At 53.9% G+C, this 23,279-nt stretch overlaps 1 protein-coding gene across 1 annotated transcript in view; it reads left to right on the top strand.

Moving 5' to 3' along the window:
- LOC134467109 (keratin-associated protein 4-12-like) overlaps positions 1–22,035 on the top strand; it is a 47,873-nt gene extending 25,838 nt beyond the window's left edge. The window contains 2 exon segments of the mRNA XM_063221030.1: positions 18,592–18,623; positions 21,831–22,035. Of these exon segments, the coding sequence (XP_063077100.1) occupies positions 18,592–18,623; positions 21,831–22,035 (237 nt within the window).
- Positions 22,036–23,279: the final 1,244 nt, after the last annotated feature.

Raw genomic sequence — 23,279 nt, forward strand, 5'->3', positions numbered from 1 at the left:
CTGCTGCTCTGCTGCTATACCATGGGCCCTGCTGCTATACCATGGGCTCTGCTGCTCTGCTGCTATACCATGGGCTCTGCTGCTATACCATGGGCTCTGCTGCTATACTGCTATACCATGGGCTCTACTGCTATACCATGGGCTCTGCTACTCTACTGCTATACCATGGGCTCTGCTGCTCTGCTGTTATACCATGGGCTCTACTGCATTTAGTGCTGCTATACCATGGGCCCTGCTGCTATACCATGGGCTCTGCTGCTATACCATGGGCTCTGCTGCACTACTGCTATACCATGGACTCTGCTGCATTTAACACTACTGCTATACCATGGGCTCTGCTGCACTACTGCTATACCATGGGCTCTGCTGCATTTAACACTACTGCTATACCATGGGCCCTGCTGCTCTACCATGGGCCCTGCTGCACTGCTGCTATACCATGGGCTCTGCTGCTATACCATGGGCTCTGCTGCTATACTGCTATACCATGGGCTCTGCTGCTATACTGCTATACCATGGGCTCTACTGCTATACTGCTATACCATGGGCTCTACTGCTATACTGCTATACCATGGGCTCTGCTGCACTACTGGTATACCATGGGCTCTGATGCTCTGCTGCTATACCATGGACCCTGCTGCTCTGCTGCTATACCATGGGCTCTGCTGCTATACCATGGGCTCTGCTGCTATACCATGGGCTCTGCTGCTCTGCTGCTATACCATGGGCTCTGCTGCACTACTGCTATACCATGGGCTCTGCTGCATTTAACACTACTGCTATACCATGGGCTCTGCTGCTATACCATGGGCCCTGCTGCTATACCATGGGCTCTGCTGCTATACCATGGGCTCTGCTGCTCTGCTGCTATACCATGTGCTCTGCTGCTATACCATGGGCTCTGCTGCTATACTGCTATACCATGGGCTCTGCTGCTATACCATGGGCTCTGCTGCTCTGCTGCTATACCATGGGCTCTGCTGCTATACCATGGGACCTGTTGCATTTAGTGCTGCTATACCATGGGCTCTGCTGCTCTGCTGCTATACCATGGGCTCTGCTGCTATACCATGGGCTCTGCTGCTATACCATGGGCTCTGCTGCTATACTGCTATACCATGGGCTCTGCTGCTATACTGCTATACCATGGGCTCTGCTGCTATACCATGGGCTCTGCTGCTATACCATGGGCCCTGCTGCATTTAGTGCTGCTATACCATGGGCCCTGCTGCTATACCATGGGCCCTGCTGCTATACCATGGGCTCTGCTGCTATACCATGGGCTCTGCTGCTATACCATGGGCTCTGCTGCTATACCATGGGCTCTGCTGCTCTACTGCTATACCATGGGCTCTGCTGCTCTGCTGCTATACCATGGGCTCTGCTGCTCTGCTGCTATACCATGGGCTCTGCTGCTCTGCTGCTATACCATGGGCTCTGCTGCTATACCATGGACCCTGCTGCTATACCATGGACCCTGCTGCTCTGCTGCTCTGCTGCTCTGCTGCTATACCATGGGCTCTGCTGCTATACCATGGGCCCTGCTGCTATACCATGGGCTCTGCTGCTATACCATGGGCTCTGCTGCATTTAGTGCTATACCATGGACCCTGCTGCTCGCTCGCTGAAAAGTATACAGTGGTGAGGACTAGGCTGCAATGCATGATGGGAGAAACAGCACATTTGAGGCCCTATGTACAATCGGCTCCAATGGACCCTCACAGCCATATACCTACATACATCAGACTGTGTGTAGGCCCTCTATACTTTATGGGGCCCTGGTAACATAGTCACAATCTACCCCCCTGTCCGACACCCCTGTCTGCAGTGCATGATGGGAGAAACAGGGGGTGGTTGTACATATAGACCATTAACATGTGGGGCTTCATGGGATTCCAATTAAGAACAATATGTGCGGGAGGGAGGGGGGGGGGGGGGGGGCTTTCTTCTCTCCTGGGCTACTTAGGCTCTGCTCTGCTCTGCTCTGCTCTTTGTGTGAGTGTGATATTGGGCCCTCTCCTCTCCTTTGCTCTCCTCTCCACTCCTCCTCTCCTCTCCTCTCCTCTCCTCTCCTCCTCTCCTCTCCTCCCCTCCTCTCCTCTCCTCTCCTCTCCTCTCCTCTCCTGCTGCATATACACATTAGCGTGAATAAGCTGCTCTGCTCGCCGCGCCGCGCCGCACTGAGGCCTCGTGGGAGATGCTCCTCAAATGTGCTTACACTTATCAGCACGACTATCAGCACTGAGCACGCACACACAGGCACACACATACAGGCACACACAGGCACGCACATGCACACAGAGACACATACACACACAGGCACGCACACACACACACAGAGACACAGACACGCGCACAGACACACACACACACACACACACATAAGCACAGACAAGACACAAGCACATACGCATGCACGCACGCACGCACGCACGCACGTACACGCACGCACACGCACACACACACACACACGCATGTACGTATGCACGCACACACACGCATGCACGCACACAAACACAGACACACGCTACACATGCACGGTCGGACATATATACACAGACAATACAGAAGCACAAAAACACACTCACATGCGCACACACACACACATACACACACACACACACACACACACACACTCTCACACACACACACACACACACACACACACGCTACACATGCACGGACATACACACAGACAAGACACAATCACAAAAGCACACACACACACGCGCACACACACGCACACACACGTTACACATGTACATACACACCCAAAACGCTGCTGCAGGAGCGAGAGCGAGAGCGAGGGCTTTATCGGTGGAATCAGCCATTAGTGTTTTGCTTTCATGTGTGAGGCTGGCGGCCACGTAAGCCGCGGGGTCGCGCGGGGGTCAGAGGTCAGATGGCCCCTCTGATGAGGAGGGCTCCAGCTGATGTTGGGGCTTCAGCAGCAAACCTGCCCTCTGACCAGCACACAAGGAGTGTGTGTGTGTGTGTCGGTGTGTGTGTGTGTGTGTGTGTGTGTGTGTGTGTGTGTGTGTGTGTGTGTGTGTGTGTGTGTGTGTGTGTGTGTGTGTGTGTGTGTGTGTGTGTGTGTGTGTGTGTGTGTGTGTGTGTGTGTGTGTGTGTGTGTGTGATGTTGGGGCTTCAGCAGCAAACGTGGCCTCTGACCAGCACAGTGACCTGGCACCTGAGCATGGCTCCTCTCCTCTCATCCCTCCTCATCTCCACACCACTACTACTACTACTGTCTCATCCCCCCTCATCTCCTCTCATCCCTCCTCATCTCCACACCACTACTACTACTACTGTCTCATCCCCCCTCATCTCCTCTCATCCCTCCTCATCTCCACACCACTACAACTACTACTGTCTCATCCCCCCTCATCTCCTCTCATCCCTCCTCATCTCCACACCACTCTACTACTGTCTCATCTCCCCTCATCATCTCCACACCACTACTACTATGAAGGGCCCAGAGCTGTCGAGGGCGGCCGGGTGATCCCAGTCCGAGGGCTATCCTTTAAAGGGCAGAACCGACGGGATTAGTGGCCATAATTGTTTTTAATCTCTTGTCCTCAACACCCCCCCCTCCCCCCCCCTCCTCGTACAACTCTCCACTCTCTGCCTCGTACAACCCTTTCTACACTGCCCCCCACACTCTCTCGTCACATTATGAGATTATTTTTTGTCCCATAAGAGTATTTCACACCTTTCAGATCTTGCTGTGGTAATCCAGAGATCGTAGTGCGTGTCCCTCCATCTGCACTGCACTCCACATATAAAGTACATTTAGTGGAGAACAGTAGACACATACAGTAAGTTTGGTAGAGTAGAATAGAGTAGCTTTTATTAATCCCGAGGGAAATAAAGGTGTCTGCCATCTTACCTACAGTAAATATACAAATACAAAACATACACAAAGACCTACAATACACATTATTGTACATTGCAGTAAACATTATACTACCGTAGCCACTATACAGCAATCAGCCTCACATCAGTTCACATACATACAAACGCCCTCTCTCTCTCTCACACACACACACACACACACGCACGCACGCGCACACACACACACACAAGGTTGTGTCCTGGTAGGGTAGTGTGTTGCCCATAGGTTGTGTCCTAGTAGGAAGGGTAGAGTGTTGCCCATAGGTTGTGTCCTGGTAGGAAGGGTAGTGTGTTGCTGTTTCCTGAGATGGCCCTGGCCTGCCTGCCTACCAACACACCAGTCTGAGGAGGAGAGAGGCTGGAACCACATCTCTGTGTCAGAGACATCATTGATGATCAATATTTCATCAGCGCACACATATCACTCTGGCCTCCATTTTGTGAACGATTTCCTCCCCCCCCCACCAGAGTCAATACACAGACAGGGTGGACAACCGCAAAGCCTGTTGACTCGTGTACTCAGTGCTTGACACAACCAACCCACCCACATAACGCCACATAATTGGAGAATTGAGAGGGTGGACCAATATACAACAGAGCATTAAACATCCTTAAAGATCACACACACCCTGGTCACAGGCTCTTCACCATGCTACCATCTGGCAGGCGCTTTAGGACTCTGCGTGCCCACACTATGAGAATGAAGGACAGTTTCTATCCTACTGCCATTAGACTTTTGAACTCAATACGTCACCTGCCCCCCCTCAATACTTCAGGACTATCGATACTGTGAGATGCACATGGATTTTTATGGATTTTTATATATTATTTATTTTCTGTTAATATATATTTTATTTTGTGGGCGTTTGTGGGTTGCTACTATACATACTTTCACTCTATTTGAATACGGCTCCAGTTGTAGGGCTCTTGCCAGTTGTAAGACACATTGCAGTACGTGGGGCTCAGGGTTGCCAGATGTAGGATAATTGACGTATTTCTACCTTAGTTTTGTCCTCTATACCAGTGGTTCCCAAACTATGGGTCAGGACCCAACCTATGGGTCGCCAAAGATCCACAGGGGGTCGCGAAGCCCTCTTGAGTTTAAGGGGTTTCATTTTAATACCATATGTAGCCCATGTTGAATAAATGACAAATGCATAGAAGCAACAAAATTTAAGTGCTACATGAAACATTTATTCTGTTTTTGAACAAAGACGAATTGAGGAATAAAATGATAACTAAAATGAGCTTTCGAAGGAGACAGAGCGTATCGAGTGACTTCCTCTCATGCGGGCGCTGGGTCACCAATGCTTACAATAGTAAAAACATGGGTCCCGGAAGAAAAAGGTTGAAAACCACTGCTCTATACGATCGAAAACACACGATGTACGATCATTTCAGAGTTTTCATTCAGTTCACTTAGTTGCATTGAAACAACCATTTGGTTTGTGATATTTCCGTCCCCCAAAACGATGGCACTATTTGGTAGATCAACACTTTCCATCTGGCAACACAGGTTGGTTCTCCACATTTCCTTGTTTGAGTATTACGGAAGATAAGAGATCAAGAGTGCGGCCCAATATACTGTAGTACTTAAGCCATACTTGTTTGAGTATTATGGAAGATAAGATATCAGCCCAATATACTGTAGTACTTAAGCCATACCTGTTTGAGTATTATGGATGTAAGAGTGCGGCCCAATATACTGTAGTACTTAAGTCATACCTGTTTGAGTATTATGGAAGATAAGATATCAGCCCAATATACTGTAGTACTTAAGCCATACCTGTTTGAGTATTATGGATGTAAGAGTGCGGCCCAATATACTGTAGTACTTAAGCCATACTTGTTTGAGTATTATGGATGTAAGAGTGCGGCCCAATATACTGTAGTACTTCAGCCATACCTAGTTTGAATTCGGCTCCAGTTGTAAGGGTCTTGCCAGTTAAAAGACACATTATGTGGGGCTGCACATTTCCCTGCTTGAGTATTATGGAAGATCAAAAGTGCGGCCCAATTTACTGTAGTACTTAAGAAATACCTTTTTGAATTCAGTGAGTACAATTATTGAACATTACGGAAGCTCCTTTCTCCATGGCAAGGCACCCACAGGGCTTTTGTCGACAGGCAGCGTACCTCTAACTGTGCAGAAGGGAATATGAAGATATGTGACTTTATTATTACCACGTAATTGCTGAGTCATTGCCTGGTTTAACTTTTAACACTCCAGCCCATATTTTCCAAAAGAGACGTGCTAAATGATACATTTTACTGTAACCATCACGGTGTCAGGGATGCGTTAACTTATGGGGAGAATTACGCGGTTATATTGCACTCGCACCGCACGGCCTACATAGTGTAAATGTCAAAAACGACATTAAGTTCAACATGGCATTTGAACTACAGTATGAGACACGAATTAATCACTGCTTTAAAAAAAAAAAAGTACACACATTCCCCAGTTCCTTCCTTTGAAAAAAGAAAAAAAACGGTGCCGAGAATTCAAAATATAATAATTTCCTGCAAATGTGCACACATTTTATAATTGGGTCGGCGGGATGACATTTCTTGTTGCTCACTCTGTTCTGTCTGCGTGAAAAAAAATAAAAAAATAAAACCTCATCACTCTCTTTCACACCAAACGCAGTCATTAGCGACACGGCACACCGACAATTTGGAAAGAGTTCAGGAGCCAGTTTAACATGCCTTTTTTCTGGGCTCCAGAGCTAGCGAGCGAGCGAGCGGCGTGAACAACTTCCAGTCTGTTTCATTGCGGATGTAAAAGATGTAAATGGGGGAGCTTGTGAGCGCGCTCAGATCAGCAGTGGGGATGCAGGTCTCACAAAGCAGAAATACACACACGCACGTACGTGCACACACACACACACACACACGCACACACACACACACACACACACGCACACACATATACACACATAAGCACACACACACACTGCACACACACACACATACACACACACACACACACGTACACACACACATATACACACATACACGCACAACACACACACACACACACAAACACACGTACACACACACACACACGCACGCACACACACACACACCCCACCCAGCTGGTCAGAAGATGAAAGGCTCTGATAATTGCTTCCCAAATCTATCATGTTATCATCAGGTCTCTTTTTTTCGGTAATCTCATTTATTGGGGAAGATCATATGCACAGCGCTCCTCACAGATCCCCCTCCCTTGGACACAGCAAGCACAAAACTACTACACACACGCAGACTACACACATGTGCCCACACGCACACACATACACAGACAAGACACGAGCGCACACACGCACATGTGCGGTGCGGACACACACACACACACACACACACACACACACACACACACACACACACACACACACACACACACACACACACACACACACACACACACACACACACACACACACACACACACACACACACACACACACACACATATCTGGTGCGGACACACACACACACACACCTACCCACAAACACACACACACACACACACACACACACACACACACACACACACACACACACACACACACACACACACACACGTGACACACACACACACACACACCCTTCCAAGAAGCCTCCCCCTATGATAAGAGACTGGTTTTAAACTCCTGAGCAGCCACATTATCATGTGTGTGTGTCTAATTAAACAGCCATGTCAGTGGTGTGTCCTACCTTGAAGTCCAGTTGAAGATCACGGCAGCATTGATATCTGCATGAATAAAAATGACCCAACCCACAACTTACCCCCTCCCCTCCCCAACCCACACAACTTACCCCCTCCCCAACCCACTCCGCCCTCTCCCCAACCCACCCCACAACTTACCCCCTCTCCGACCCACAACTTACCCCCTCCCCTCCCCAACCCACGCCACAACTTACCCCCTCCCCTCCCCAACCCCCACCCCAACTTACCCCACTCCCCCTCCCCAACCCACCCCACAACTTACCCCCTCCCCAACCCACCACACAACTTACCCCCTCCCCTCCCCTCCCCTCCACACAAACTACCCCCTCCCCTCCCCAACCCAACCAACAACTTACCCCCTCCCCTCCCCAACCAACCCCACTCCGCCCCCTCCCCTCCCCAACCCACACAACTTACCCCCTCCCCTCCCCAACCCACAACTTACCCCCTCCCCAACACACACAACTTACCCCCTCCCCAACCCACAACTTACCCCCTCCCCAACCCACGCCACAACTTACCCCCTCCCCTCCCCAACCCACCCCACAACTTACCCCCTCCCCAACCCACGCCACAACTTACCCCCTGCCCAACCAACCAACAACTTACCCCCTCCCCAACCCACGCCACAACTTACCCCCTCCCCTCCCCAACCCACTCCGTCCTCTCCTCTCCCCATGCTCCTCCTCTCCTCTCCTCCCCTCCCCCTCTGTCCGAGCCAGCCGTCACCCAGCTCCTGGGCTGCGGACAGCTCTGGCTGAGGCCCGGGACAAAGTCATCTGAAAGAGCCCCCCACCAGCCCACCCTATACATACAATGTAATGAGAACCCAATTCTGGGCCCCCTTCTCTGTCCCTGTCTGGGCCTGGTACAACTGTCCCCTTTGTCCGCCCCCCTTATCAGCTTCCTTGCCCTGCGCCAGTAACTCTTCCTCCGGCCTGCTGCTGCTGCCTTCTAGCAGCCGGAGTCCGAGCTGATCAAAAGCTACTGGCGTGCAGCTGAGAGGGAGGGCAGTAGAGGCAGGGCAGTAGAACGGGAGGCAGGGGTGGTAGGGGCGGCAGGGTTGAGGTGTGGTGTGGGGATGGCGGAAGGGGCTGAGGTGTGGTGAGGGGAGGGCAGAAGGGTAGAGGGGGAGGCAGTAGAGGAGGGCAGTAGAGGAGGCAGTAGAGGAGGAGGCAGTAGAGGAGGAGGCAGTAGAGGAGGCAGTAGAGGAGGAGGCAGTAGAGGAGGCAGTAGAGGAGGCAGTAGAGGAGGAGGCAGTAGAGGAGGAGGCAGTAGAGGAGGCAGTAGAGGAGGAGGCAGTAGAGGAGGCAGTAGAGGAGGAGGCAGTAGAGGAGAGGAGGAGGCAGTAGAGGAGGCAGTAGAGGAGGAGGCAGTAGAGGAGGAGGCAGTAGAGGAGGGCAGTAGAGGAGGAGGCAGTAGAGGAGGCAGTAGAGGAGGCAGTAGAGGAGGAGGCAGTAGAGGAGGCAGTAGAGGAGGAGGCAGTAGAGGAGGCAGTAGAAGAGGAGGCAGTAGAGGAGGCAGTAGAGGAGGCAGTAGAAGAGGAGGCAGTAGAGGAGGAGGCAGTAGAGGAGGCAGTAGAGGAGGGCAGTAGAGGAGGAGGCAGTAGAGGAGGAGGGCAGTAGAGGAGGCAGTAGAGGAGGAGGCTGTAGAAGAGGAGGCAGTAGAGGAGGAGGCAGTAGAGGAGGAGGCAGTAGAGGAGGAGGCAGTAGAGGAGGAGGGCAGTAGAGGAGGCAGTAGAGGAGGAGGCAGTAGAGGAGGCAGTAGAGGAGGAGGCAGTAGAGGAGGCAGTAGAGGAGGCAGTAGAGGAGGAGGCAGTAGAGGAGGCAGTAGAGGAGGCAGTAGAGGAGGAGGCAGTAGAGGAGGCAGTAGAGGAGGCAGTAGAGGAGGCAGTAGAGGAGGCAGTAGAGGAGGAGGCAGTAGAGGAGGAGGCAGTAGAGGAGGAGGCAGTAGAGGAGGAGGCAGTAGAGGAGGCAGTAGAGGAGGAGGCAGTAGAGGAGGCAGTAGAGGAGGAGGCAGTAGAGGAGGCAGTAGAGGAGGCAGTAGAGGAGGCAGTAGAGGAGGAGGCAGTAGAGGAGGAGGCAGTAGAGGAGGCAGTAGAGGAGGAGGCAGTAGAGGAGGCAGTAGAGGAGGCAGTAGAGGAGGAGGCAGTAGAGGAGGAGGCAGTAGAGGAGGAGGCAGTAGAGGAGGCAGTAGAGGAGGCAGTAGAGGAGGAGGCAGTAGAGGAGGAGGCAGTAGAGGAGGCAGTAGAGGAGGCAGTAGAGGAGGAGGCAGTAGAGGAGGAGAGTAGAGGAGGAGGCAGTAGAGGAGGAGGCAGTAGAGGAGGCAGTAGAGGAGGAGGCAGTAGAGGAGGAGGCAGTAGAGGAGGAGGCAGTAGAGGAGGCAGTAGAGGAGGCAGCAGAGGAGGAGGCAGTAGAAGAGGAGGCAGTAGAGGAGGAGGGCAGTAGAGGAGGAGGCAGTAGAGGAGGAGGCAGTAGAGGAGGCAGTAGAGGAGGAGGCAGTAGAGGAGGCAGTAGAGGAGGAGGCAGTAGAGGAGGAGACAGTAGAGGAGGCAGTAGAGGAGGCAGTAGAGGAGGAGGCAGTAGAGGAGGAGGCAGTAGAGGAGGCAGTAGAGGAGGAGGCAGTAGAGGAGGCAGTAGAGGAGGAGGCAGTAGAGGAGGAGGGCAGTAGAGGAGGCAGTAGAGGAGGAGGCAGTAGAGGAGGAGGCAGTAGAGGAGGAGGCAGTAGAGGAGGAGGCAGTAGAGGAGGAGGCAGTAGAGGAGGCAGTAGAGGAGGAGGCAGTAGAGGAGGCAGTAGAGGAGGCAGTAGAGGAGGAGGCAGTAGAGGAGGAGGCAGTAGAGGAGGCAGTAGAGGAGGCAGTAGAGGAGGAGGCAGTAGAGGAGGAGGCAGTAGAGGAGGAGGCAGTAGAGGAGGCAGTAGAGGAGGAGGCAGAGGAGGAGGCAGCAGAGGAGGCAGCAGAGGAGGCAGCAGAGGAGGGCAGTAGAGGAGGAGGCAGTAGAGGAGGAGGGCAGTAGAGGAGGAGGCAGTAGAGGAGGAGGCAGTAGAGGAGGCAGTAGAGGAGGAGGCAGTAGAGGAGGCAGTAGAGGAGGAGGCAGTAGAGGAGGAGACAGTAGAGGAGGCAGTAGAGGAGGCAGTAGAGGAGGAGGAGGTAGTGGAGGAGGAGGTGGAGGAGGCAGTAGAGGAGGAGGCAGTAGAGGAGGCAGTAGAGGAGGCAGTAGAGGAGGAGGTAGTAGAGGAGGCAGTAGAGGAGGAGGTAGTAGAGGAGGAGGGCAGTAGAGGAGGAGGCAGTAGAGGAGGAGGCAGTAGAGGAGGCAGTAGAGGAGGAGGCAGTAGAGGAGGAGGCAGTAGAGGAGGAGGCAGTAGAGGAGGAGGCAGTAGAGGAGGCAGTAGAGGAGGAGGCAGTAGAGGAGGAGGCAGTAGAGGAGGCAGTAGAGGAGGCAGTAGAGGAGGAGGCAGTAGAGGAGGCAGTAGAGGAGGAGGCAGTAGAGGAGGCAGTAGAGGAGGCAGTAGAGGAGGAGGCAGTAGAGGAGGAGGCAGTAGAAGAGGGCAGTAGAGGAGGAGGCAGTAGAGGAGGAGGCAGTAGAGGAGGCAGTAGAGGAGGAGGCAGTAGAGGAGGAGGCAGTAGAGGAGGCAGTAGAGGAGGAGGCAGTAGAGGAGGCAGTAGAGGAGGCAGTAGAGGAGGCAGTAGAGGAGGAGGCAGTAGAGGAGGCAGTAGAGGAGGCAGTAGAAGAGGAGGCAGTAGAGGAGGCAGTAGAGGAGGCAGTAGAGGAGGCAGTAGAAGAGGAGGCAGTAGAGGAGGCAGTAGAGGAGGCAGTAGAGGAGGAGGCAGTAGAGGAGGCAGTAGAGGAGGAGGCAGTAGAGGAGGCAGTAGAGGAGGAGGCAGTAGAGGAGGAGGCAGTAGAGGAGGCAGTAGAGGAGGAGGCAGTAGAGGAGGCAGTAGAGGAGGAGGCAGTAGAGGAGGCAGTAGAGGAGGAGGCAGTAGAGGAGGCAGTAGAGGAGGAGGCAGTAGAGGAGGCAGTAGAGGAGGAGGCAGTAGAGGAGGAGGCAGTAGAGGAGGCAGTAGAGGAGGCAGTAGAGGAGGAGGCAGTAGAGGAGGCAGTAGAGGAGGAGGCAGTAGAGGAGGAGGCAGTAGAGGAGGCAGTAGAGGAGGAGGCAGTAGAGGAGGAGGCAGTAGAGGAGGCAGTAGAGGAGGCAGTAGAGGAGGAGGCAGAAGAGGAGGCAGTAGAGGAGGAGGCAGTAGAGGAGGAGGCAGTAGAGGAGGCAGGAGAAGAGGAGGCATCAGAGGAGGAGGCAGTAGAGGAGGAGGCAGTAGAGGAGGAGGCAGTAGAGGAGGAGGGCAGTAGAGGAGGAGGCAGTAGAGGAGGAGGGCAGTAGAGGAGGCAGTAGAAGAGGCAGTAGAGGAGGAGGCAGTAGAGGAGGAGGCAGTAGAGGAGGAGGCAGTAGAGGAGGAGGCAGTAGAGGAGGAGGCAGTAGAGGAGGCAGTAGAAGAGGAGGCAGTAGAGGAGGAGGCAGTAGAGGAGGAGGCAGTAGAGGAGGAGGCAGTAGAGGAGGAGGCAGAAGAGGAGGCAGTAGAGGGCAGTAGAGGAGGAGGCAGTAGAGGAGGCAGTAGAGGAGGAGGCAGTAGAGGAGGCAGTAGAGGAGGAGGCAGTAGAAGAGGAGGCAGTAGAGGAGGCAGTAGAGGGCAGTAGAGGAGGCAGTAGAGGAGGAGGCAGTAGAGGAGGAGGCAGTAGAGGAGGAGGCAGTAGAGGAGGAGGCAGTAGTAGAGGAGGAGGCAGTAGAGGAGGAGGCAGTAGAGGAGGAGGCAGTAGAGGAGGCAGTAGAGGAGGCAGTAGAGGAGGAGGCAGTAGAGGAGGCAGTAGAAGAGGAGGCAGTAGAGGAGGCAGTAGAGGAGGAGGCAGTAGAGGAGGCAGTAGAGGAGGCAGTAGAAGAGGAGGCAGTAGAAGAGGAGGCAGTGGAGGGAGGGCAGTAGAACAGGAGGTAGTAGAAGAGGAGGCAGTAGAGGAGGAGGCAGTAGAAGAGGGTAGTAGAAGAGGCAGTAGAGGAGGCAGTAGAGGAGGAGGCAGTAGAGGAGGAGGCAGTAGAGGGCAGTAGAGGTAGAGGAGGCAGTAGAGGAGGAGGCAGTAGAGGAGGAGGCAGTAGAGGAGGATGCAGTAGAGGAGGAGGCAGTAGAGGAGGCAGTAGAGGAGGAGGCAGTAGAGGAGGCAGTAGAGGAGGAGGCAGTAGAGGAGGAGGCAGTAGAGGGCAGTAGAAGAGGAGGCAGTAGAGGGCAGTAGAGGAGGAGGCAGTAGAGGAGGAGGCAGTAGAGGAGGCAGTAGAGGAGGCAGTAGAGGAGGAGGCAGTAGAGGAGGAGGCAGTAGAGGAGGGCAGTAGAGGAGGCAGTAGAGGAGGAGGCAGTAGAGGAGGCAGTAGAGGAGGCAGTAGAGGAGGAGGCAGTAGAGGAGGCAGTAGAGGAGGAGGCAGTAGAGGAGGAGGCAGTAGAGGAGGAGGCAGTAGAGGAGGAGGCAGTAGAGGAGGAGGCAGTAGAAGAGGAGGCAGTAGAGGAGGAGGCAGTAGAGGAGGAGGCAGTAGAGGAGGCAGTAGAGGAGGAGGCAGTAGAGGAGGAGGCAGTAGAGGAGGCAGTAGAGGAGGCAGTAGAGGAGGAGGCAGTAGAGGAGGAGGCAGTAGAGGAGGAGGCAGTAGAGGAGGCAGTAGAGGAGGCAGTAGAGGAGGGCAGTAGAGGAGGCAGTAGAGGAGGAGGCAGTAGAGGAGGAGGCAGTAGAGGAGGAGGCAGTAGAGGAGGGCAGTAGAGGAGGGCAGTAGAGGAGGAGGCAGTAGAGGAGGGCAGTAGTAGAGGAGGCAGTAGAGGAGGAGGCAGTAGAGGAGGCAGTAGAGGAGGAGGCAGTAGAGGAGGAGGCTGTAGAAGAGGAGGCAGTAGAGGAGGAGGCAGTAGAGGAGGAGGCAGTAGAGGAGGCAGTAGAGGAGGAGGCAGTAGAGGAGGAGGCAGTAGAGGAGGCAGTAGAGGAGGCGGCAGTAGAGGAGGAGGCAGTAGAGGAGGCAGTAGAGGAGGAGGCAGTAGAGGAGGCAGTAGAGGAGGAGGCAGTAGAGGAGGCAGTAGAGGAGGCAGTAGAGGAGGAGGCAGTAGAGGAGGCAGTAGAGGAGGAGGCAGTAGAGGAGGAGGCAGTAGAAGAGGAGAGTAGTAGAGGAGGAGGCTGTAGAGGAGGCAGTAGAGGAGGAGGCAGTAGAGGAGGAGGCAGTAGAAGAGGAGGCAGTAGAGGAGGAGGCAGTAGAGGAGGAGGCAGTAGAGGAGGCAGTAGAGGAGGAGGCAGTAGAGGAGGAGGCAGTAGAGGAGGCAGTAGAGGAGGCAGTAGAGGAGGAGGCAGTAGAGGAGGAGGCAGTAGAGGAGGCAGTAGAGGAGGAGGCAGTAGAGGAGGCAGTAGAGGAGGAGGCAGTAGAGGAGGCAGTAGAGGAGGCAGTAGAGGAGGAGGCAGTAGAGGAGGCAGTAGAGGAGGCAGTAGAGGAGGAGGCAGTAGAAGAGGAGGCAGTGGAGGGAGGGCAGTAGAACAGGAGGTAGTAGAAGAGGAGGCAGTAGAGGAGGAGGCAGTAGAGGAGGAGGGCAGTAGAAGAGGAGGCAGTAGAAGAGGCAGTAGAGGAGGAGGCAGTAGAAGAGGAGGCAGTAGAGGAGGCAGTAGAGGGCAGTAGAGGAGGCAGTAGAGGAGGAGGCAGTAGAGGAGGAGGCAGGAGAGGAGGAGGAAGAAGAAGAGGAGGAGGCAGTAGAGGAGGAGGAGGCAGTAGAGGAGGAGGCAGTAGAGGAGGAGGCAGTAGAGGAGGCAGTAGAGGAGGAGGCAGTAGAAGAGGAGGCAGTAGAGGAGGCAGTAGAGGGCAGTAGAGGAGGCAGTAGAGGAGGAGGCAGTAGAGGAGGAGGCAGTAGAGGAGGAGGCAGTAGAGGAGGAGGCAGTAGAAGAGGAGGAGGCAGTAGAGGAGGAGGAGGCAGTAGAGGAGGAGGCAGTAGAGGAGGCAGTAGAGGAGGCAGTAGAGGAGGAGGCAGTAGAGGAGGCAGTAGAAGAGGAGGCAGTAGAGGAGGCAGTAGAGGAGGAGGCAGTAGAGGAGGCAGTAGAGGAGGCAGTAGAGGAGGAGGCAGTAGAAGAGGAGGCAGTAGAGGAGGAGGCAGTAGAGGAGGAGGCAGTAGAGGAGGAGGCAGTAGAGGAGGAGGCAGTAGAAGAGGGTAGTAGAGGAGGCAGTAGAGGAGGCAGTAGAGGAGGAGGCAGTAGAGGAGGCAGTAGAGGAGGCAGTAGAGGAGGCAGTAGAGGAGGAGGCAGTAGAGGAGGAGGCAGTAGAGGAGGAGGCAGTAGAGGAGGCAGTAGAGGAGGAGGCAGTAGAGGAGGAGGCAGTAGAGGAGGCAGTAGAGGAGGAGGCAGTAGAGGAGGAGGCAGTAGAGGAGGCAGTAGAGGAGGAGGCAGTAGAGGAGGCAGTAGAGGAGGAGGCAGTAGAGGAGGCAGTAGAGGAGGAGGCAGTAGAGGAGGGCAGTAGAGGAGGAGGCAGTAGAGGAGGAGGCAGTAGAGGAGGAGGCAGTAGAGGAGGAGGCAGTGGAGGAGGCAGTAGAGGAGGAGGCAGTAGAGGAGGAGGCAGTAGAGGAGGAGGAGGCAGTAGAGGAGGAGGCAGTAGAGGAGGCAGTAGAGGAGGAGGCAGTAGAGGAGGAGGCAGTAGAGGAGGAGGCAGTAGAGGAGGAGGCAGTAGAGGAGGAGGCAGTAGAGGAGGCAGTAGAGGAGGAGGCAGTAGAGGAGGAGGCAGTAGAGGAGGCAGTAGAGGAGGAGGCAGTAGAGGAGGAGGCAGTAGAGGAGGAGGCAGTAGAGGAGGAGGCAGTAGAGGAGGAGGCAGTAGAGGAGGCAGTAGAGGAGGCAGTAGAGGAGGAGGCAGTAGAGGAGGCAGTAGAGGAGGAGGCAGTAGAGGAGGAGGCAGTAGAGGAGGGCAGTAGAGGAGGAGGCAGTAGAGGAGGAGGCAGTAGAGGAGGAGGCAGTAGAAGAGGAGGCAGTAGAGGAGGAGGCAGAAGAGGAGGCAGTAGAGGGCAGTAGAGGAGGAGGCAGTAGAAGAGGAGGCAGTAGAGGAGGAGGCAGTAGAGGAGGAGGCAGTAGAGGAGGAGGCAGTAGAGGAGGAGGCAGTAGAGGAGGCAGTAGAGGAGGAGGCAGTAGAGGAGGAGGCAGTAGAGGAGGCAGTAGAGGAGGAGGCAGTAGAGGAGGCAGTAGAGGAGGAGGCAGTAGAGGAGGCAGTAGAGGAGGCAGTAGAGGAGGAGGCAGTAGAGGAGGAGGCAGTAGAGGAGGAGGCAGTAGAGGAGGAGGCAGTAGAGGAGGAGGCAGTAGAGGAGGCAGTAGAGGAGGAGGCAGTAGAGGAGGAGGCAGTAGAGGAGGAGGCAGTAGAGGAGGAGGCAGTAGAGGAGGAGGCAGTAGAGGAGGCAGTAGAGGAGGCAGTAGAGGAGGAGGCAGTAGAGGAGGCAGTAGAGGAGGAGGCAGTAGAGGAGGAGGCAGTAGAGGAGGCAGTAGAGGAGGAGGCAGTAGAGGAGGAGGCAGTAGAGGAGGCAGTAGAGGAGGCAGTAGAGGAGGCAGTAGAGGAGGCAGTAGAGGAGGAGGCAGTAGAGGAGGAGGCAGTAGAGGAGGAGGGCAGTAGAGGAGGAGGCAGTAGAGGAGGAGGGCAGTAGAGGAGGAGGCAGTAGAGGAGGAGGCAGTAGAAGAGGCAGTAGAGGAGGAGGCAGTAGAAGAGGAGGCAGTAGAGGAGGAGGCAGTAGAGGAGGCAGTAGAGGAGGGCAGTAGAGGAGGCAGTAGAGGAGGAGGCAGTAGAGGAGGAGGCAGTAGAGGAGGCAGTAGAGGAGGAGGCAGTAGAGGAGGCAGTAGAGGAGGAGGCAGTAGAGGAGGAGGCAGTAGAGGAGGAGGCAGTAGAGGAGGAGGCAGTAGAGGAGGCAGTAGAGGAGGAGGCAGTAGAGGAGGAGGCAGTAGAGGAGGAGGCAGTAGAGGAGGCAGTAGAGGAGGGCAGAAGAGGAGGAGGCAGTAGAGGAGGCAGTAGAGGAGGAGGCAGTAGAGGAGGAGGCAGTAGAGGAGGCAGTAGAGGAGGCAGTAGAGGAGGAGGCAGTAGAGGAGGAGGCAGTAGAGGAGGAGGCAGTAGAGGAGGAGGCAGTAGAGGAGGAGGCAGTAGAGGAGGAGGCAGTAGAGGAGGAGGCAGTAGAGGAGGCAGTAGAGGAGGAGGCAGTAGAGGAGGAGGCAGTAGAGGAGGCAGTAGAGGAGGAGGCAGTAGAGGAGGAGGCAGTAGAGGAGGAGGCAGTAGAGGAGGAGGCAGTAGAGGAGGCAGTAGAGGAGGAGGCAGTAGAGGAGGAGGCAGTAGAGGAGGAGGCAGTAGAGGAGGCAGTAGAGGAGGAGGCAGTAGAGGAGGAGGAGGCAGTAGAGGAGGAGGCAGTAGAGGAGGCAGTAGAGGAGGAGGCAGTAGAGGAGGAGGCAGTAGAGGAGGCAGTAGAGGAGGAGGCAGTAGAGGCAGTAGAGGAGGCAGTAGAGGAGGAGGCAGTAGAGGAGGAGGCAGTAGAAGAGGCAGTAGAGGAGGCAGTAGAGGAGGGCAGTAGAGGAGGAGGCAGTAGAGGAGGAGGCAGTAGAGGAGGCAGTAGAGGAGGAGGCAGTAGAGGAGGCAGTAGAGGAGGAGGCAGTAGAGGAGGAGGCAGTAGAGGAGGAGGCAGTAGAAGAGGAGGCAGTAGAGGAGGAGGCAGTAGAGGAGGAGGCAGTAGAGGAGGAGGCAGTAGAGGAGGAGGCAGTAGAGGAGGCAGTAGAGGAGGAGGCAGTAGAGGAGGCAGTAGAGGAGGAGGCAGTAGAGGAGGAGGCAGTAGAGGAGGAGGCAGTAGAGGAGGCAGTAGAGGAGGCAGTAGAGGAGGAGGCAGTAGAGGAGGAGGCAGTAGAGGGCAGTAGAGGAGGAGGCAGTAGAAGAGGAGGCAGTAGAGGAGGCAGTAGAGGAGGAGGCAGTAGAAGAGGAGGAGGCAGTAGAGGAGGAGGCAGTAGAGGAGGCAGTAGAGGAGGAGGCAGTAGAGGAGGAGGCAGTAGAGGAGGCAGTAGAGGAGGAGGCAGTAGAGGAGGAGGCAGTAGAGGAGGAGGCAGTAGAGGAGGCAGTAGAGGAGGAGGCAGTAGAGGAGGCAGTAGAGGAGGGCAGTAGAGGAGGCAGTAGAGGAGGAGGCAGTAGAGGAGGCAGTAGAGGAGGAGGCAGTAGAGGAGGAGGCAGTAGAGGAGGAGGCAGTAGAAGAGGAGGCAGTAGAGGAGGAGGCAGTAGAGGAGGCAGTAGAGGAGGAGGCAGTAGAGGAGGAGGCAGTAGAGGAGGGCAGTAGAGGAGGCAGTAGAGGAGGGCAGTAGAGGAGGAGGCAGTAGAGGAGGCAGTAGAGGAGGAGGCAGTAGAGGAGGAGGCAGTAGAGGAGGCAGTAGAGGAGGAGGCAGTAGAGGAGGAGGCAGTAGAGGAGGCAGTAGAGGAGGAGGCAGTAGAGGAGGCAGTAGAGGAGGCAGTAGAAGAGGAGGCAGTAGAGGAGGAGGCAGTAGAGGAGGAGGCAGTAGAGGAGGCAGTAGAGGAGGCAGTAGAGGAGGAGGCAGTAGAGGAGGCAGTAGAGGAGGCAGTAGAGGAGGAGGCAGTAGAGGAGGAGGCAGTAGAGGAGGAGGCAGTAGAGGAGGCAGTAGAGGAGGAGGCAGTAGAGGAGGCAGTAGAGGAGGAGGCAGTAGAGGAGGCAGTAGAAGAGGAGGCAGTAGAGGAGGCAGTAGAGGAGGCAGTAGAGGAGGAGGTAGGGGCTGAAGTGGCAGCAGGGGCTGAGGTGTAGTGTGGGGCGGGAGGCAGGGTTGAGGTGTGGTGTGGTGTGAGTGTGGGGCGGGAGGCAGGGTTGAGGTGTGGTGTGGTGTCTAGTGGTGTGTTGTGTAGTGGTCCGGTGTGGTGTGGGCTCTGGCTTGATTGGAGGCTGGTGTGGTGTGGTGTGGTGTGTTGTGTAGTGGTGTGGTGTGGTGTGGGGCGGTGTGGTCCGGTGTGTTGTGGGCTCTGGCTTGATTGGAGGCTGGCCACAGGCAGGGAGCCGTCTCCCCACCGCTGGGCAGCTCTGATGATCAGGCCTGGGCCCCCGCTGGCGACGCACCTCCTCCTGGTTTAACCGCCCCGGTTTATTTATTTCATTTGCCTTTTTATGCCACCCCTCCACGTCCCCACACCCTCCTCCTCCTCCGCTCCATCCCTCCATCCCTCCATCCCTCCTCTCCTTTCCTCTTCCTTCCCAAAACCACCTTCGTGTTTTTTAAATTTTATTTAATAATTTTTTTTACAACATTTTCCTGACAGACCTCCCTCAAAGCGCCAAGGTGGCCCCGCTAAGTTGAGCGCCCTGCTAACACCGTCAGTCTAATTAACTTGATGAGGGAGAAAGAAAAACATGGAGAAGAGAAGAAGAGAAGATAAGAGAAGAGAAGAAGGGAAGAGAAGGAAGAGGAGAAGAGAAGGAAGAAGAGAAGAGAAGGAAGAAGAGAAGAGAGAAGAGAAGGAAGAAGAGAAGAGAAGAGAAGAGAAGAGAAGAGAAGAGAAGAGAAGAGAAGAGAAGAGAAGAGAAGAGAAGGAAGAAGAGAAGAGAAGAGAAGAGAAGGAAGAAGAGAGAAGAAGAGAAGAGAAGGAGGAAATGACAGCGTGCCCTCCTGCCGGCCCGGCTCAGGCTGCTGGGGAAATCAGCTATCTCACACCGGCTGTCCCTCAACTGGAGCACCGAGAGAGAGAGAGAGAGAGAGAGAGAGAGAGAGAGGAGAGAGAAAGAGGGGGAGAGAAAGAGAGAGAGAGAGAGGAGAGAGAAAGAGGGGGAGAGAGAGAGAGGAGAGAAAGAGGAGAGAGAGGCAAACGCAAACTTCCTCAGAGCCACTTTCTGAGGCCTAATCATTTTAGCTCAAATCCTAAAGTTAGTTTACAGATCTGGTCAAGCATAGCTTACGGTGTGTGTGTGTGAGATTGTGTGTGTGTGTTGGGCTGGAGGGGGTGGGGTGAGTTGGCCTCGTAACGGTGTGTGTGTGTGTGGGGGGGGGATTGGCCTCATAACGGTGTGACTGTGTGTGTGGCTGTGTGTAAATGAGGTGTTTCTGCAAGTGAAATGTAAGTGCCCTGCACAGGTGTTGCTGTTAATGACCTCGCTAAGACCTACATCTGTGGTGGCGACTTTTTGCTTTTGCTCTGCCATTGGGCTTTATTTATTTCCCAAATGATGTCTTGCACTTGAGGAAGGACTTAGGTCCGTAATGTCGTGCTATTAAACAACTGGGAGCATTAACAGTGTTGCGGACATCTATCATTTACTTCTGTTATTTTGTTTTGTCCAGCACCTGTACCACTGATGTCCGCACATTCTCTGCCTTCTAAAATACTATTTAATAGATATCAGTGAAACTATCAATACAATATGAAACAGTTCAGTTCAGTTCAAGATTATTTGTCCCAAAAGGGAAAGTTAAGTCGTAGCAGGTGTGTAGCCTCTTACTGTAGATGGGGTCGCCGGCAGGCCTATTCACTATTAGCAGAAAATACTCAACTAAATCTTAACAGCATTGCTATGACAGTACCGAGAGCCTTAAGTAACAGATTAAGACAGAGCCATTACAGTTTTGGTGACAGTAAGGTTATAACATACTGTAGGCCCTGCACTAAGGGGTTAAAAACATTCAGAACAGATGACAAATATGCTTATAAAACAAGATAAAGTCAGGGGACGTGGGGTCAACACAGCACAAGGACATAAGACTGGGATCCATACACAGAATTAAAAATCAATAAAATATAAACAAATATTCATTGTGGCTATAAGATATTCCATTTGCCACAAAACCCCAACTTTTATCAGAAAAAAATCTCCAGGAATAGTCTGCCACATGTTCTACAAATATACTGAAGAAAAAAACCAAAACAAAAACAAATGGGCTTGGGTGTGTGTGTGTATATGTGTGTATAAGTAATATGCTTATAGTACAGTGCAGTACAGTACAGTACAGTGCAGTACAGTGCAGTACAGTGCAGTACAGTGCAGTACAGTACAGTGCAGTACAGTACAGTGCAGTACAGTACAGTACAGTGCAGTGCAGTACAGTGCAGTACAGTACAGTGCAGTGCAGTGCAGTACAGTACAGTGCAGTACAGTACAGTACAGTGCAGTGCAGTACAGTGCGTTGCAGTACAGTGCAGTGCAGTGCAGTACAGTACAGTGCAGTGCAGTACAATACAGTGCAGTGCAGTACAGTACAGTGCAGTGCAGTACAGTACAGTGCAGTACAGTACAGTACAGTACAGTACAGTGCAGTGCAGTACAGTACAGTACAGTGCAGTGCAGTACAGTACAGTACAGTGCAGTGCAGTACAGTACAGTACAGTGTGTGTGTGTGTGTGCAGTGCGGTGCCTCTCTCTGGTACAACAGTGCGGTGCCTTCCTCTGTTTGGCTTGTCTGGTGTCTCAGGGCTCCGGATGTTGTGGATCTCTGGGAGCTTGTAGTATGCTCAGGACTCCAGAGGTGTGTGTGTGTGTGTGTGTGTGTGTGTGTGTGTGTGTGTGTGTGTGTGTGTGTGTGTGTGTGTGTGTGTGTGTGTGTGTGTGTGTGTGTGTGTGTGTGTGTGTGTGTGTGTGTGTGTGTTGAGGACTCCAGAGGGGTCCGTGAGGGAGACACGCGTCAGGGCACGGCGTCACCCCAGGCGGGGGATCAGGCGTTAGGGGGACGACACGCGTGCCAGCGGCTCAGGCCCACAGAGACGGCCTAAACCTCCACACCGGGAGAGGAGAGAGGAGAGGAGAGGAGAGGAGAGGAGGAGGGGAGAGGAGAGGAGAGGAGAGGAGAGGAGGAGATGAGAAGAGAGGAGACAGAGGAAATCGGGAAGAGAGGAGGAGAGGAGAGGAGAGGAGAGGAGAGGAGAGGAGAGGAGAGGAGAGGAGAGGAGAGAGGGGAAAGCGGCGAGGCCCTCCCGCCCCTCTGCGGAGCGCCGCTCGGCAACATGTCCTGCGTCTCCCGCGGCAACCCTAATGAGTTTTATCGGGGGCTTAAGCCAGAGTGTCTTTGTGGCAGGTGATCGGAGCGCAGGGAGCGCAGCTCAGGCCCTTTCTCATTCCCCCGTAACAAAGGCAGCGAGGAGGGGACGGGAGGAGGGGACGGGAGAAGAGAGGAGGAGACGGCACGGGACACAGGCCCTCCTGCGCTCCCCCTGTGCTCTCTCCTTCTCCGAGACACACCAGGGGCCTCCCACCTGAGAACTGCCGCCGCAACGCACCACACCGCACCACACCGCCCCGGCTACCGTCATATCACCGCACCACACCGCACGCCATCATATCACCGCAGCACAACACACTGCACCACACCGCCTCCCATAATATCACCGCCTCGCACCGCACCTTTATATCGGTTTCAAAACCATCAGGTCCTGCTTAGACTCTCAAACATTCTTTCTGTCTTGCTCTCTCTCAAACACTCTTTCTCTCTCGCTCTAACTCTTTCCCTCTTTCTCTCTCAAACCCTCTTTCTCTCTCTCTCTCTCTATCTGTCTTCCTCGCTCTCATTGTTGAGGGAGGGCCATTTTGAGAAGTATATGTCAGGGGAAATGGGCCCACTTAGCCAAACGGGGTCCATTCATACATCCACCCACTCACTCAGGGCCAGCCAATACTCAGGTCCAATATATTTCCAGTCTATTTATGAATATGTGATTATATAACACCACTTACCTCGCTGGCCTCACTAGTTACATAACCAGGTTCAGAAATTTGGGTATGTAAATGTGTCCGGGCTGAATGGGAGGAGGGTAGTTGATGGTGGTGATGGAGGTGGAGGTGGCAGATATCAAGGGGGGGCTGTTCGGTAGAGGGAGTAGGTGAGGGGAGTGATGGAGGTGGAGGTGGTGAAGGCTGACAACTTTGTCCGGGCCCGAGACAAGGTCATCTGAAAGGGCCCCCCGTGCCCAATAGATCCAATGTAAGGAGAAACAAATTCTGAGCCCCATCTCTCCCTGGGCCCGGGACAACTGTCCCCTTTGTCCCCACCCTGCAGAGCCCTTCCCTTCCCTAAGAAAATAGGCTTCATCGTCCTTTAACTGTGCTTACCTCAATTCTCATCAAAATCAGGGTGACTACCAGCTCTCATTCATTTTTTATTTTTAATTTTTAAATAAAAAAAACGTGTTCTTTCAAGCACTTTGCCGGCGTCCTTTGATCACAGAATGTAAAAAAAAATGGTGGTTGATGAGGGGTGGCAGTCAGTCCTGTACGAGAACAGTAGATGTTTTGTAAAAAGGCGGTGAAACCGGCCGACTTTAATTCTTTTATACTTCAAGTTTCTCGTCACAGTAAACTCACCCCGGTGTCCTAAACCTGCTAAAGTTGACAAAAGAAGAACAGAGAAGGAAAGAAGAGGGGAAAAAAACACAAAAAAAACCCCACTTTTGTCAGATTCTGAATATGTCATGAGATCGCACAGGATGTCATGTTCCGCTGTGAATAATTCACTTGTTTGCGTTGGATGTGATGCATGTAATGTTGAAGACTGTGACAAAGAGCCAATGTAAAGTCATACCACATTCTTAACTTGCTCTATTGGAAAAAAAAATGTTCACCGCACTGTGACTCATATGCATACACACACACACACACACACACACACACACACTCATACGCAGAATC

The sequence above is a fragment of the Engraulis encrasicolus genome, chromosome 17 (assembly GCF_034702125.1).
Source record: "Engraulis encrasicolus isolate BLACKSEA-1 chromosome 17, IST_EnEncr_1.0, whole genome shotgun sequence".
NCBI classification, from domain to species: Eukaryota; Metazoa; Chordata; class Actinopteri; order Clupeiformes; family Engraulidae; genus Engraulis; species Engraulis encrasicolus.